Source organism: Hypanus sabinus, chromosome 3, assembly GCF_030144855.1.
Source record: "Hypanus sabinus isolate sHypSab1 chromosome 3, sHypSab1.hap1, whole genome shotgun sequence".
Classification (NCBI taxonomy): domain Eukaryota; kingdom Metazoa; phylum Chordata; class Chondrichthyes; order Myliobatiformes; family Dasyatidae; genus Hypanus; species Hypanus sabinus.
The window spans coordinates 18096219-18112211 of NC_082708.1; the positions used below are offsets into that span (position 1 = coordinate 18096219).

The 15993-nt window shown below is 41.8% G+C and overlaps 1 protein-coding gene across 1 annotated transcript in view; it reads left to right on the plus strand.

Annotated features, from left to right (window-relative positions):
* The window catches only part of LOC132391074 (interleukin-5 receptor subunit alpha-like), an 88763-nt gene extending 87748 nt beyond the window's left edge, over nt 1-1015 (plus strand). The window contains exon 12 of the mRNA XM_059963798.1: nt 838-1015. Coding sequence (XP_059819781.1) covers nt 838-891 — 54 coding nt within the window. The 3' untranslated portion in view covers nt 892-1015. The remainder of the gene's footprint in view (nt 1-837) is intronic.
* The last annotated feature ends 14978 nt before the right edge of the window (nt 1016-15993 follow it).

A 15993-nucleotide genomic window follows, 5' to 3' on the forward strand; every position in this document is an offset into this window, starting at 1 on the left:
GAGTCTTACCAGGCACTCTGTCGGGCCTGCTGCCTTGCGAGGGTTCAGCCTCTTAAAAGGCAGCTCGACTTCGGCCTCAGAGACAGAGAACACAGGGTCACCTGATGCTGCAAGGCTCCTCATAGCTGTGGTTTTAATCTGCCTTTCAAAGTAAACATAAAAGGCGTTGAGCTCATCTGGTAGTGATGCATCTTTGCCATTCAGGATGTTGGGTTTTGCTTCGTAGGAAGTAATGGCCTGCAAACTCTGCCAGAGTTGTCATGCATCTAATGTCACCTCCAAACTCTTCCAGAATAGTTCCTTGGCTCTTGAAATAGCCCTCTGCGAGTCATAGATGGTTTGCTTATACTGACCTGGGTTGCCAGACTTAAATACCACTGACCTAGCTCTCAACAGTCTATGAAGCTTCTGGTTCATCCATGGCTTTTGGTTTGGGAGGGTACTGCATGCTTTTGTGGGCATGCAAATCACCCACACAGTAGAGCCAAATTGTGCAAATTTTAACAGAAAACTAGATAATTAATACCGAGAATGCGAGTTGTAGAGTGGTTGGAAGCAAGTGCCTGGTTGTGGAGTCAGTCCAGCTTTGAGGTGAGTGAAGTTACCCACACTGGTTCAGGAGCCTGATGGTTGCAGGACAACTGTTTCTGAACCTGTTGGTGTGAGGTTCAGTCTCCTTTACCTTCTGCCCTATGGTGGTAGAGATGGTAGAAATGCTGACAGTATTAATCCCATTCCTACTCCACCTGAGATATTGCACATTCACTATTTCCAATTTATCCTTCCTAGAATATTTATGCTGCTAACAGAATAACCTCAATTTGTTTTCTTCCGTAGAAGTGGATTAACAAGAATCCCCAGCTGGCAAACAAAACCGAAGAGTGCACTTAAATTACTGTTAAAGAATTCTACAATCCTTAAAAGCTGTTGTCACATTCTAGACTTCCAGCAACAGGGATGTTCGATTATCCTCAAGATGTTTTTGTCTTCAATAGGAGAGAACGAAAGAGAAAAAAAATGTATTTCAAAGGAAGAATGAGAGGAGACTGAGCCATTTATTGTAGTTTATCAAATATCTTTCTACAACTTTTTTTAAAATCAGCTGACTGCAATAGTTTTTTTTTCTCTGTGGGTGTGTTTCATTTGAACGAGACCAGATTATCCAGTTAAACATGGATCTAATAAACTTCAGTAAAGCATTAGCAAGCAGAGAGAGGAATGACATAGTGAGGTTCCTGACTGCAGAAAACTTTACAAGGAACCTCTGTTCAATAATATGAAGCTGTGCCCAGACACACACACGATGGATGTAGAGACAATTAAGTAAGACTATCAAATCTCTTTTCAAGGAGTTCTTGCCAAGTTTCAAATCCAACCTCTGTGGACAGTGTGAATCCAATTTCAAGCGCAGTTCTTTGATTCTAGGTCTTGGTGTTTACTGTGGTGATTCAAGTCAACTCATTCTATGTTTACGGCCATATTTGATGGGACAGAAGCATCAAGGTTTCTTTGGTAATTTACTTAATCAAGAGGCGTTTGGATAAGTAATTGGGTGGGAGGGGTGTGGAGGATTATGGTGTAGCTGCAGGTCAATGGGACTAGGCAGAATAATAGTTCAGCATGGACAAGGTGGGACGACGGGCCTGTTTCTGTGCTCTTTGTCTACCAGTGGAACACATTTTTTAAAAAATCATTTATTGAGATAAAGCACGGAGTAGGCCCTTCCAGTCCTTTGAGCCGTGATGTCCAACAATCCCACAAATATAATCCGAGCCTAATCACAATCTACAATGCCCAATTAACCTACCAACCTGTAGGTCTTTGGACGGTGGGAGGAAACTGGAGCACACAGGGAAAACTCATGTGGTCACAGGGAGAACGTACAAACTCCTTACAGGCAGCGGTGAGAATTGAACTCAGGTATCTGGTACTATGAAGCACCGTGCTAACCTCTACGCGACCATACTGCCTGAGTGCATCCACAGGCCACGTACTCACAGGAGCCATAGAATCACTCCTCACTGAGTGGTTGCAAGTGTAGGGGATAAATTTTCTCCTTTTAAAAAAAAGATATTGTAGTTTATTCTGGTACTGTAGCCAAGACTACAATAAGGGACAAAGTCTGCATGTCAGAGGAATGCTGATGTAAGATAAATCATATGTTGTCAGATTCTTCAATTTGTGAGCCAATTTCAACACCTGCTCTTTTTGCAATGGAAGAGATGCTTGAGCAGATAACATGCATGGGTAGGGAGTGAGTCTTACACACCCAAGTATTTATGTATCCATGCATTATATTTTTACCTTCTTGTTACTGCTTTCTAATTTTTGTTCTTGCAGCTTGCTGAGAGTAGGTCAAGATCTTTTATAAGTTGTTTCTCATAAACTCTGACTGACAATTTATGACAAGGAGGTTTATTATGAACAATGGATGTACTTTACTTTGAAAATTCAGTATCTCCGAACAGATTTTCATCAAAAAAAAGATGCAAATCACATACATTTGTTGCTTATACCATTATGTAAAGCCAAGCATCAGATAAACTGTAATGAGACAAATCTAAAGCCCCAAGTCAAATAAGAATTGTAACCAGATTTATAAGCTCATAAAACACAGGAGCAGAATTAAGCTATTCAGCCCATCAAGTCTGCTCCACCATTCAATTGTGGCTTATTTATTAGCCCTCTCAAACCCATTCTTCTACCTTCTTCTCATAATATTTGACACCCTTACCAATTAAGAACTTATCAACCTCTGCTTTAAAAATACCCAATGGCTTGGCCTCCACAGCTGTCTGAGGCAATGAATTCCACACTCAGAAAACTCTGGCTAAAAAAATTCCTCCTCATTTCTTTTCTAAAGGAATGTCCCTCTATTCTGAGGCTGTGCCCTCTGGGTCTAGCCTCCCCCGCTATAGGAAACATTCCCCTCACATCTACTCTGTCTAGACCTTTCAATATTGGATAGATCTTCCCTCAAATGTTCTATTATGACTTACATATGTCATGAAATTTGTTGTTCTGTGGCAGCGAGACAAAAATTTACTATGATTAGCAATACCAGTAAAATAAATAAATGGTGCAAAAAAGGAATAATGAGGGACAGCTCATGAGTTCATGGACCATCAATTAACTCATGTTCAGAAATTTGATGGCAGATGGTAAGAAGCTGTTCCTAAAATGTTGAGTATGGGCCTTCGGGCTCTCATACCCCCATCCTGACGGCAGTATTGATGGATGCAACATTCTTGAGGTACCCCCGTTTTAAGATCTGGTGTCGTGTGTGCAATTGCAAGTATGCACAAGTACAGTGATAAACTTACCAGATAATGCCAGAACATCAAAACAGAGAAGAGAGGTTAACCAGGAGCACACCGGAGTCAACAACGCTGTCATCTATCTGCTGAACAGAGCCTACTCCCATTTGGATAAGCAGGGCAGCAATGTGAGGATCATGCTTTTTTGATTTTTCAAATGCCTTCAATACCATACAGCCCTCATTGTTGGGGGGAAAACTCTGTTCAATGCAGGTCGGCACTTCCATTGTATCCCGGATAATGGACTACCTAACTTGCAGACCACAGTTTGTGCAGCTTCAGAGCTGCGAGTCAGACATGGTTATAGCAGCACTGGGGCCCCATGGGGCACTGTATTCTTTCCCTTCTAGTTCACCAGTATACCTCGGACTTTAGATACAACACTGAGTCACGTCATCTGCAGAAATTCTCTGATGACTCAGCAATAGTTGGTTGTGTAAAGGGAGGACGGAAGGACGAATACAGGGCCCTGGTGGAGCACTTTGTAAAATGGTGCAAGCTGACTCATCTGCAGCTCAACATCAGTAAGACAAAAGAGATTGTGATGGACTTTAGGAAGACTAAGCCTATATTGTTCCTTGTTACTATTAATAGTGATGATGTGGATGTGGTGAGGACCTACAAGTATCTGGGGGTGCACCTGGATGACAGACTTGAGTGACTGTGTACAAGAATGGCCAGAATCACCTCTAATTCCTGAGGACAGTGAGGTCCTTTAATGTATGCAGGCCTCCCCTTCACATGTTCTACCACTCTGTAGTCACCAGTACAATCTTCTATGCAGTGGTGCACTGGGGCAATGGCATCAACACGGGTGATCAACACAGGCTCAATAGGCTCAACAGAAAGGCTATCTCTGTAGGATAGGAATCAAACCGGACACACTGGAGACTGTGGTAGAACCCTGTGGAAAATCCTGGCAATTCTGGACAATGCTTGTCACCCTCTGCATGCCACGTTGGCTGAACAGAGGGGCACTTTCAGTTGTGGATTAAGACAACTGTGCTGCTCTGAGGTGCACTATATGAGGTCATTCTTACCCTTAGCCTTTTGGCTCTATAATGAGTCAATCTATAGCCAAGGAGGTGATGACCCCCCCCCCCCAACTCCTGTTAGACTGGGAATCTAAAAAAAATTCTTTCTATTTCTCTTCTAATATTTGTATATCTGTGCACTTGTAATGCTACTGTGACACTGTAATTTCCTCTGGGATTCATAAAGTATCTAGCTAATTGATAACATTTTCATTAAGCAGCAAGAAACTTAAAAGTTTTGATAACATGAAATTAAACCAAATGACAAACCTGTGAGGTATGGTTGCAAACGTTGGGTATCCTCTAGTGGAGAAACTTAATGTACAAGAGGGAGGCAAAGGGAAAATAAGGGGCTGGAGTGTAAAGAGGAAGGGTAAGGAAGGGAAAAGAGGGGATGTGAATTTGATGGATGTTTTACTTGGAGAGGGAAGGGAAATTGAAGGAGAAGGACAAGCTAGTCTATATTGGAGAAGGATCAGAGTGCGACTTTGAAAGACATCTTTAATTCTCTGATTTTACAAAAGAATCAGTTGTGTAATTTAAATGAAACCTCCTTAGATCTGATTGTTCAAGTGTTAAATATTAGAATAAAAATAACATTTAATTAATTTGTATTATGTGTGCTGATTACACTAGACAACTAAGATATTGCCTCTGAAATACCTTTGGGTGCATTTAAGGATTTTGGGCTGATGATCATGATAATCACCATGAGATTTTCCTATGACACACCATTTTTTGAAATTGTATCTATTTGTTATTTCAATTCATGATTCGAGTAGGAATAACTGATGCCAAGGTTAAGGAAGGCATTTTTGCTGAACCACAAATCAAACAGGTCATTAAAGACGGGAAATTCGAAGGACTTTAAGTGGAAATGGAGTAAGTCACTTGGAAGGCGTTCAAGGACGTTGTGGAAAATTTTCTTGGCAACAGCAGAGCACCAGGCGACATGCAGCTGGTTGACAAGCTGCATGCATACAAAACCATGAAATGCAATATGTGTTCACTTTCTGCATTCCCATTTAGACTTTGCTGCAAATCTTGGTGCTGTCAGTGATGAGCACGGTGAAAGGTTTCACCAGGACATTATCATGATGGAGAAGCAGTATCAGTGCAACTGGAATCCATTAGTGCTGGCTGATTATTGTCGGACAGTTAAGCGAGAAGCCTCAGACATTAACTGCAGACAAAAACCATCATCAAAACACTTTTTGACGCTATTGCAAAGTGTCAGCACCATTATGCAATTAAACACATTATATTCAATAAAATTTAATTTCTCGTTTCTCCAAATTCCTACCTGAGGCAAGTAGTCTGAAATATATGTTCATTTTGGCTTCAAGTGTTCTATTATAGAGCTGGATTAAGCTACAGTGGGGCCTGTAGCATATGTTATAAAGTGTCCCTAAATTTAAAAAATGCACCAAAGTGTTAAAACATAAATTATTTACTTGCATAGTAAAGTAATTCATTTTTTTCATTTGCTATACAGCCAGATAATACACAAATGTCTGACACTTCAGCAATAGTATTACTTACATGTAGGTATCAATTTGAAATGTCAAAAATAACAAAACTACATTTCAAAAGTTACATTTTCCAGATTTAGCATGAACAAATTTGTTGATGATACTGGAAATGTCTATTTCACGCAGTAATTCATGTTCAATGCTCATTAGACTGAGACTCTTCAGTCTGTTTTGACCCATGGTGCTCCTTAGTTCATTTTTAATCCTTTTCAGTTTTGAAAATAAGCGTTCTCCACTACGGTTGGTAACCATGAGTGACAATTAGATGCACAAGGCATTTTCTACATTTGGAAAGCACAACTCCAAAGAATTGTCAGCTATCAAACGGTACAACTGTAACTCACAAGGTCTTGTTTGGTGCCAATATGAGAAGGAAGATGAGTTTTCAACAGCAATCACAAGGAAATCTGCAGATGCTGGAAATTCAAGCAACACACACAAAATTCTGATGCCAGGCAGCATCTATAGGAAGAAGCACTGTCGACATTTCAGGCCGAGACCCTTCGTCAGGACTAACTGAAATAAAAGTTAGTAAGAGATTTGAAAGAAGGAGGGGGAGGGGAAATCTGAAATGATAGAAGACCGGAGGGGGTGGGGTGAAGCCAAGAGCTGGAAAGGTGATTGGCAAAAGGGATACAGAGCTGGAGAAGGGAAAGGATCATGGGACGGGAGGACTAGGGAGAAAGAACGGGGAAGGGGAGCACCAGAGGGAGATGGAGAACAGGCAAAGAGTGATGGGCAGAGAGAGAGAGAAAAAAGGGGGGAATAAATAAATCAGGGATGGGTTAAGAAGGGGAGGAGGGGCATTAATGGAAGTTAGAGAAGTCAATATTCATGCCATCAGGTTGGAGGCTACCCAGACGGTATATAAGGTGTTGTTCCTCCAACCTGAGTGTGGTTTCATCTTGACAGTAGAGAAGGACATGGATAAATTCCACATCCCATTCCCATTCTGGTATGTCTATCCATAATCCTTTCCCTTCTCCAGCTCTGTATCCCTTTTGCCAATCACCTTTCCAGCTCTTGGCTTCACCCCTCCCCCTCCGGTCTTCTCCTATCATTTTGGATTTCCCCCACCCCCTCCTACTTTCAAATCTCCTACTATATTTTCTTTCAGTTAGTCCGGACAAAGGGTCTTGGCCCCCAATGTCATCATTGCTTCTTCCTATCAATGCTGCCTGGCCTGCTGTGTTCCACCAGCATTTTGTGTGTGTTGCTTCAGTTTTCAATAGTTCAGTAAACTGCACAAATTCTTCATCAAGACTTTCTTCCAGATCTTCCGGATATGATTCAATAAGATTTGATGACCTCTTTACGATCTCTTCAGGTGTAAGCGACTGTAACTGATGAAGGAATCCCAAAACACCATTCACCCTTCTGCCTTTTTGACCGGGCAGAAAGCAAGCTGTCAATCATGGCAAGAAACGTTCGGCTTTTAAACTTCTGAGAAGGCGTTTGAGATTCAATAAGTGGATCAAGAGTGCTGGAACCACTGAAGTCATCATACGCATGATTTTGCCTGTGTTTTCTTCAAGTTTGCTGTTGATAATCTTCAAACTTAGTCAGATCCTTGGCTTTTTGTTCAATGTCTGAAAAAGTAGACCGCATAGCTTGAATATATCCATGCAAGGATTCATAGAGTGCACAAGCTGTGTTCAAGTCTTGGCCAGAAGATTGCAAAGAAGCACTGGTCATTTGAAAACGCTGTAATACTTGATCCCACAATTTGACCATTATTCCTGTTTCCAACTTCACCATGGTTGAAAGTAGTCCATGAGCCTGTTGTCGACACTCTGCCTTCTGATCATTGTTATTTGAAATGTCATCCAAGACTTGTTTTATTGCAGAAAAGCTGTGTAAAAGTGCTTTTGTTGCATCTGCACGAGCTCACCACCTGGAATCTGACATTCTTTTCACAATGGGCAAATGAGCACCACCATCAGATAGTGGAGCAGAATGGAGATCCCACTGATAAGTAGAAGCAGAAAAAAATGTGTTCAGGCTTTCTACAAATTGAAAGAAAATTTATGCTTCTTGACAACATTCAGCAGCACATTTTCCAAACAAATTTAGTGAATGTGCAAAACATGGAATATAATCCGCAAACTCATTCAGCTCTTTAATTCGGGCTTATAAACCACTATATTTGCCACTCATGTTGCTGGCATTGTCATAACTTGGACCACGTCAGTCTTTTATATCAATGTCATTTTCCTTTTATAAATCAAGTAAACTTTGAGTGAGCTGGTCAGCACTATGACCTTCCATATCCAAAAACTTCAGATATCTTTGAACTGCTCCAGATGGCAAAACCGTGCACAGTCAAAGTCAGCTGGTCCACATGAGATATATCTGGAGTAGAATCCAATGAAACAGAATAATACTTGTATTTCTCCACGTCACCAATAATGTGATCCAGTATGCTGGATCCAATCAGATTGATGAGTTCCTCACATGTTGTTTCAGTTAGGTATGATTTATGCCCCCTTCCTTGTTTTGCATGAGCATTTATACGTTCTGCCAGAAAAGGGTCAAACTAGGCCAGTGATTCTAACAACCCCAAGTAATTTCCATTATGAGGAGAGCCAACAGTTTCATCACTACCACGAAATGAAAGGCCTCGTTCTGCTAAAAACTTGACAACTTCAATTATTTGATCTAGAAGTGTGCGCCAATACTTTTGTTCAGTCTCCATTTCTTTCACAAGGTGGGAACCGACACTTTTAACAACACAAAACTCACAATCTAATCCGATCTTATATGTTCTTGAGCTGGTTCGGACTATTTTTCTGGTTGCCTCATGGTCGGAAGAATATGGATGTTTTAGAGAGGACGGAGAGGAGATTTGCAACATGTTGCTTGGAGTAGAGATCTTATGTGGAAAGGTTGAGTGAACTGGGGCTCTACTCTATGGGGCAACGAAAGATGAAAGATGACTTGATAGCGATGTATAAGAACAACTTGATAGTTGTGCATAAGATTATAAGAAACATAGATAGAGTGGAGAGCCAGCATCTCTTTTCCATGGTGGCAATAGCTAATACCAGAAATCACTTTAAGGTGAGTGGAAAAATGTTTAGGGGTGATGTCCCCTAAAAGGGCTGGTGGTAGCGTCTGATGTAAAAGGGACATTTATGAGATTCTTCTATAGACATATGAATGAAAGAAGAATGAAGGGTTATGGACCACATAGGAGGTTAGATTGTTCACAGAGCACAACTTCGTGGGATGAAGGACCCATAAAATGTTGTGGTCTATGTTCTAAACTGAGAAGGGTGATGAAAAAGTGAAAGAGATCTTTGGCTTCATTTATAAAATGTAGGAGATTAAAACAAGAAAGAAATACTACATACTGTATTAACATAAGTTAAAACTTTAGGTGTTGATGGCTGGAGGCATAGTGGCATCCAAGGTAAGTGGTCCTGAGTTTGAACACGGCCGGCTCCTTGCACGCTTTCCATCCGTGCTGGGTTGAGCACTGGGCTAGCAACTCAGCCTCATTAAAAACAGACAAGTGCCAAAGAAATGGCAAGGTTGCCACCCGAAGAGCCTCAGGGCGCAGAGCAGAACAACAAGACTTAGCTGGAATAATATGCTTCATTCTAGCCACTGCATTGTTCTCCTTGTCATTTGCAGGCTTTTCTACTTTCAAGATTCCTAATATAATCCAAGCAAAGTCAGGACGACAACAAAACAATCGCTTTGCTCTCATTTACACCCATGTACTGAAAAATGACAGTAAATAATCTTCTATCATGGAAGCCATTGTTTGTGTGGTACGTAAGCTATTAGCCTGACAGATTTATTAATGAACGTATTCACTGCAGAAAAGTAGTGCTTGAGAATGATGGCATTGATGCCTCTTGAAACACTGGTAGTTTGAACTGTGAGTTTGTACTGTCATTTTGCCCTCTCTCCCTCTCTGATTCAATGGTTCAATGGTTCAGTTTAATAGCAGAGAATGTATACAATATACAGCCTGAAATTCTTACACTTCATAGGCATCCATGGAACGGAAAAAAACCCCAAAGAATTAATGACAGACCAAGTCCCCTGGATCGAGGTCCAAAAGGCTCTCACTCACCATTTTGATCAGGGGAACTGCATGCACTAACACTTTCTCAAAGCCAACCAAAGCTAGGAAGTAAATAGTTACATTTTCACATTTACTGAAATGAGGGATTATTATTCCATGAAATACATTCCTTGGAAGCACAAATATTTGCAAAGCCACAGTATGGTAAAGGAAGCTGCCAACTGCAGCTCAAGTTATTTTCTGCCAACTCAGAAAAACAAAACAATGTGCATATTTACCTCAACCAGCCACTTCCTTCATATGCTGGGGTTTGGAGGCCTGCCTGTCAGTGGATAGGTCGGTGGGTGGGTAGGGAATGGGCTTGGTTTGCTGTTGTTATTTTACTATTGTGTTGTTGCGTGTGTTCTGCTGAACACGTGGCATGCTACGTTGGCACTATTATATGCGGAGACTCTTCCAGGCTGGCCCTAGCACATCCTTAGATAAACATATTTTTACTTTCCCCACCTCCTTCTGCTTTCCAAGGGAGTCGCTCCCTCTGCAATTTCCTTGTCCATTTGTCCTTCCCTACAAATCTCCCTCCTGGCACTAATCCCTGTAAGCAACCTAGGTGATACACCTACCCATTCAACTCCATTCAGGGCCCCCAGGTCAGGCAACATTTCACCTGAAAATCTCTGGCGTCGTCTACTGTGTCTGGTGCTCCTGATGCAGCCTCCCCTACATTGGTGAGACCTGTCATAAATTGGGGGAATGCTTCGTCAAGCACCTGTGCTCTATCTGACAAAAGCGGAAGGTTCTCCAACCAGATGGCATGAATATTGATTTCTCCTTCTGGTAAAATAAAATTACCTCCACCCTCCCTTCTTCTTCCATTCCCTACTCTGGCCTTTTACCTCTTTTTGCCTACCTTTCGCCACTCCCTGGGTTTCCTTCTCCTTCCCTTTCTATGGTCCACTCTCATGTCCTATCAGGTTCCTTCCTCTCCAGTCCTTTACCTTTCCCACCTACCTGGCTTCACCTATTAACTTCTAGCTAGCCTCCTTCCCCTCCCCCCACCTTTTTATCCTGGTGTCTTTCCCCTTCCTTCTCAATCCTGAAATGTTGACTGTTTGTTCACTGCCTGACCTGCTGAGTTCCTTCACATTTTGTGTGTGCTGCTTTGGATTTCCGGAATCTGCAGAATTTTTATGTTTATCCTTAGGGCATGTTGGTTTTTAGTGTAAACAACACAATTCACTGTACGTTCGATGTCCATGCGATAAATAAATCGGTCTGAATCTGAATCACGTACTCTCTCAGATGTTTTAGTCTTTTTGAGTTGCATTAGGTCAAAGTATATTTATTATCAAAGTATGTATAAATTATACAACCTTGGGATTCATCTCCTTACGGGCAGTCATAAAACAAGAAATCTGAAAGAACCCATTTAAAAAAAGACCCAATACACAGAGAGAGTGAAAAACACACACATTGTGCCAAACAACAAAAGCAAGCAACAGCACTCAGAACTAAAGTGCATCCTTAGACATGAAGCCTGGAGCCTCAGCCTCAGTTCATCACACTGTGGAGCAAAATGGAAATGGAGACATGGAGACATGGAGCCCAGAGCAGTAAGAGCAAGCCACTGTATCAGCCTCAGTGCTGTGGAGAGCAGAGTAAATACAGAATTAAGAGATTTAAGCTAGAAAGACAAGGAAATGCTTTCTTACATGTAGATTAACAGGTACCCTAACAAATATTTATCATTTTTTTATCTATATATTTCTGTGCAAAGGTCTTAAACATATATATAGCTAGGGTGCCTAAGATTGTCGTAGTGGCCATTGTGATCATCGTAGTGGCCATTGTCGGAGTGGACTGAGGCAGAGTGGGTCGGCTTTGGCTCAGTCAGGCATTTGGCGAGAACAGGCAGAGGCGAGGTTTGAATGGGGCATGACTGCGCAAGTGCGTGAAAGTCGGCCTCTGAGATCAGCGGGGGAATTTTAAAAAGCGAGCAGAGGCTGAGTACAAGCTTCACTCCAGGTGAAGTAAGGCTGGGTAAGCTCCTTTAATTAATCCAATTAGCTTAGCAGTAGGTAATGGAGGCAGCAGTTAGGGCAGTTGAGTGCTCTGTTTGCGGTATGTGGGAAGTCAGGGCGAGCACTGTTGTCCCTGATGACTACACCTGCAAAAGGTGCATCCAGCTGCAGCTCCTGACAAACCGTGTTAGGGAACTGGAGCTGGAGCTGGATGAACTTCGGATCATTCGGGAGGCAGAGGCAGAAATAGACAGGAGTTCCAGGGAGATAGTCACCCCTAGGAGTCAGGAGACAGGTAGTTGGGTGACTGTCAGGAGAGGGAAGGTGAATAGACAGGAAGAGCAGAGCACCCCTGTGGCCGTTCCCATCAACAATAAGTATACCGTTTTGGATACTGTTGGTGGGGATGATCTACCAGGGACAAGTTGCAGTGGTTGCATCTCTGGCACCGAGAGTGGACCCTCAGCTCACAAGGGAAGGAGGGAAAAGAGGAGAGCATTCATGATAGGGAATTCAATAGTGAGGGGGACAGATAGGAGGTTCTGTGGAAGAGATCGAGAATCCCGGATGGTCTGTTGCCTTCCTGATGCCAGGGTCCACGATATCTCGGATCGGGTTCTCAGTATTCTCAAGAGGGAGGGTGAGCAGCCGGATGTCGTGGTCCATGTTGGGACCAATGACGTGGGGAGGAAGAGTGAGGAGGTCCTGAAAGCTGAGTTTAGGGAGCTAGGTGCCAAGTTAAAGGATAGGACCTCCAGCAATCTAGCTCAGGGTTGCTACCAGTGTCACGTGCAGGTGGGTTTAGAAATAGTAAGATAGTGCAGATCAACACGTGGCTGAAGACATGGTGCAGGAGGGAGGGCTTCAGATTTATAGATAATTGGGCAGTTTTCCAGGGAAGTTGGGACCTGTTCCAGTGCGATGGTTTACATCTGAACTGGAGGAGGACAAATATTCTTGCAGGTAGGTTTGCTAGAGAGGCTCCAGTGGATTTAAACTAGATACAAATGGGGAAGGGAACCAGAGTGTAGGAACAGATGCATGGGAGAAGGAAGAAAAAGAAGACAGTAAAGTTTTTTGCACTGTTAGAGATAAACAGAGAGGAAGAGGTGGAGAATTTCTTAAATGTATTTATTTTAATGCTAGGAGCATTCTAAGAAAGGTGGATGAGCTTAGAGCATGGATTGATATCTGGAAATATGATGTTGTAGCTATTAGTGAAACATGGTTGCAGGAGGGGTGTGAACGCTTACTCTCACCTAGTCCCACTGACCCGCACTCAGCCCATAGCCCTCCTTTCCTTTCCTGTCCATATACCTATCCAATTTTACTTTAAATGACAATATTGAATCTGCCTGTACCACTTCTGCTGGAAGCTCGTTCCACACAGCTACCACTCTCTGAGTAAAGAAGTTCCCCCTTGTGTTACCCCTAAACTTTTGCCCCCTAACTCTCAACTCATGTCATCTTGTTTGAATCTCCCCTACTCTCAATAGAAAAAGCCTATCCACATCAACTCTGTCTATCCCCCTCATAACTTTAAATACCTTTATCAAGTCCCACCTCAACCTTCTACACTCCAAAGAATGAAGAACTAACGTTCAAACTTTCTCTGTAATTTAGGTGATGAAACCCAGGTAACATTCTAGTAAATCTTCTCTGTACTCTCTCTATTTTGTTGACGTCCTTCCTATAATTTGGTGACCAGAACTGTACACAATACTCCAAATTTGGCCTTACTAATGCCTTGTACAATTTTAACATTATATCCCAACTCCTATACTCAATGCTCTGATTTATAAAGGCCAGCATACCAAAAGCTTTCTTCACCACCCTATCCACATGAGATTCCACCTTCAGGGAACTATGTGCACCATTATTCCTAGATCACTCTGTTCTACTGCATTCTTCAATGCCCTACCATTTACCATGTATGTCCATGATTGTAGCACCTCAATGTAGCAATCAAAATGTAGCACCTCACACTTATCAGCATTAAACTCCATCTGCCATCTTTCAGCCCACTCTTCTAATGGACCTAAATCTCTCTGCAAGCTTCATTATCCACAACACCACCTATCTTAGTATCATCTGCATACTTACTAATCTAATTTACCACCCCATCATCCAGATCATTAATGTAAATGACAAACAACATTGGACTCAGTACAGATCCCTGAGGCACACCACTGGTCACCGGCCTCTGACCAGACAAACAGTTATCCACCACTACTCTCTGGCATCTCCCATCCAGCCACTGTTGAATCCATTTTACTACTTCAATATTAATACCTAACGATTGAACCTTCCTAACTAACCTTCAGTGCAGCACCTTGTCAAAGGCCTTACTGAAGCCCATATAGACAACATCCACTGCTTTACCCTCATCAACTTTCCTAGTAACCTCTTCAAAAAATTCAATAAGATTTGTCAAATGTGACCTTCCACGCACAAATCCATGTTGACTGTTCCTAATCAGACCCTGTCTATCCAGATAATTATATATACCATTTCTAAGAATACTTTCCATTAATTTACCCGCCACTGATGTCAATCTTACAGGTTGATAATTGCTAGGTTTACTCTTAGAATCCTTTTTAAACAATGGAACCACATGAGCAATACGCTAATCCTCCGGCGCCATCCCCATTTCTAATGACATTTGAAATATTTCTGTCAGAGCCCCTGCTATTTCTACACTAACTTCCCTTAAGGTCATAGGGAATATCCTGTCAGGACTCAGGGATTTATCCACTTTTATATTCTTTAAAAGCACCAGTACATCCTCCTCTTCCATTGTCATAGTTTTCATAACTTCCCCACTTGCTTCCCTTACTTTACACAATATCCTTCTCCTTAGTGAATACCAAAGAAAAGAAATTGTTCAAAATCTCCCCCATCTCTTTTGGCTCCACACATAGTTGTCCACTCCACTCTGATTCTCTAATGGACCAATTTTATCCCTCACTATCCTTTTTTTATTAATATAACTGTAAATCCAAACCCTTTGGATTTATTTTCACCTTACTTGCCAAAGGAACCTCATATTTTCTTTTAGATTTTCTAATTTCTTTCTTAAGATTCTTTTCACATTCTTTATATTCCTCGAGCACCTCATTTACTCCATGCTGCCTATATTTATTGTAGATTTCTCTCTTTTTCCAAACCAAGTTTCCAATATCCCTTGAAAACCATGGCTCTCTCAAACTTTTAACCTTTCCTTTCAACCTAACAGGAACATAGAGATTCTGTACTCTCAAAGTTTCACCTTTAAATGACCTCCATTTCTCAATTACATCCTTCCCATAAAACAAATAGTCCTAATCCACTCCTTCTAAATCCTTTCACATCTTCTCAAAGTTAGCCTTTCTCCAATCAAAAATCTCAACCCTGAGTCCAGTCCTATCCTTCACCATAATTATATTGAAACTAATGGTATTGTGATCACTGGACCCGAAGTGCTCCCCAACACATACCTCCGTCACCTGACCTATCTCATTCTCTAACACTGAAGATCCAACACTGCCCCTTCTCTAGTTGATACCTTTATGTATTGCTGCAAAGAAATATCCTGCACACATTTTACAAACTCCAAACCATCCAGCCCTTTTACGGTATGGGCTTCCCAGTCTATGTGTGAAAAATTAAAATCTCCCACAATCACAACACTGTGCTTACTACAAATATCTGCTATCCCCTTACAAATTTGCTCTTGCAATTCTCGCTCCCCATTAGGTGGTCTATAATACTCCCCTATAAGTGTTATTATACCTTTCCCATTCCTCAATTTCACCCAAATAGTCTCCCTAGACAAGCCCTCTAATCTATCCTGCTATTTTCTCTGACAAGCAATGCAACACCTCGCCCTCTTGTCCCTCCGATTCTATCACACCTGAAGCAACGAAATCCAGGAATATTTAGTTGCCAATTACACCCCTCCTGCAACCGTGTTTCACTAATAGCCACAACATCATATTTCCAGGTATCAGTCCACGCTCTAAGCTCATCCACCTTTCTTAGGGTACTCCTAGCATTAAAATAAATACATTTAAG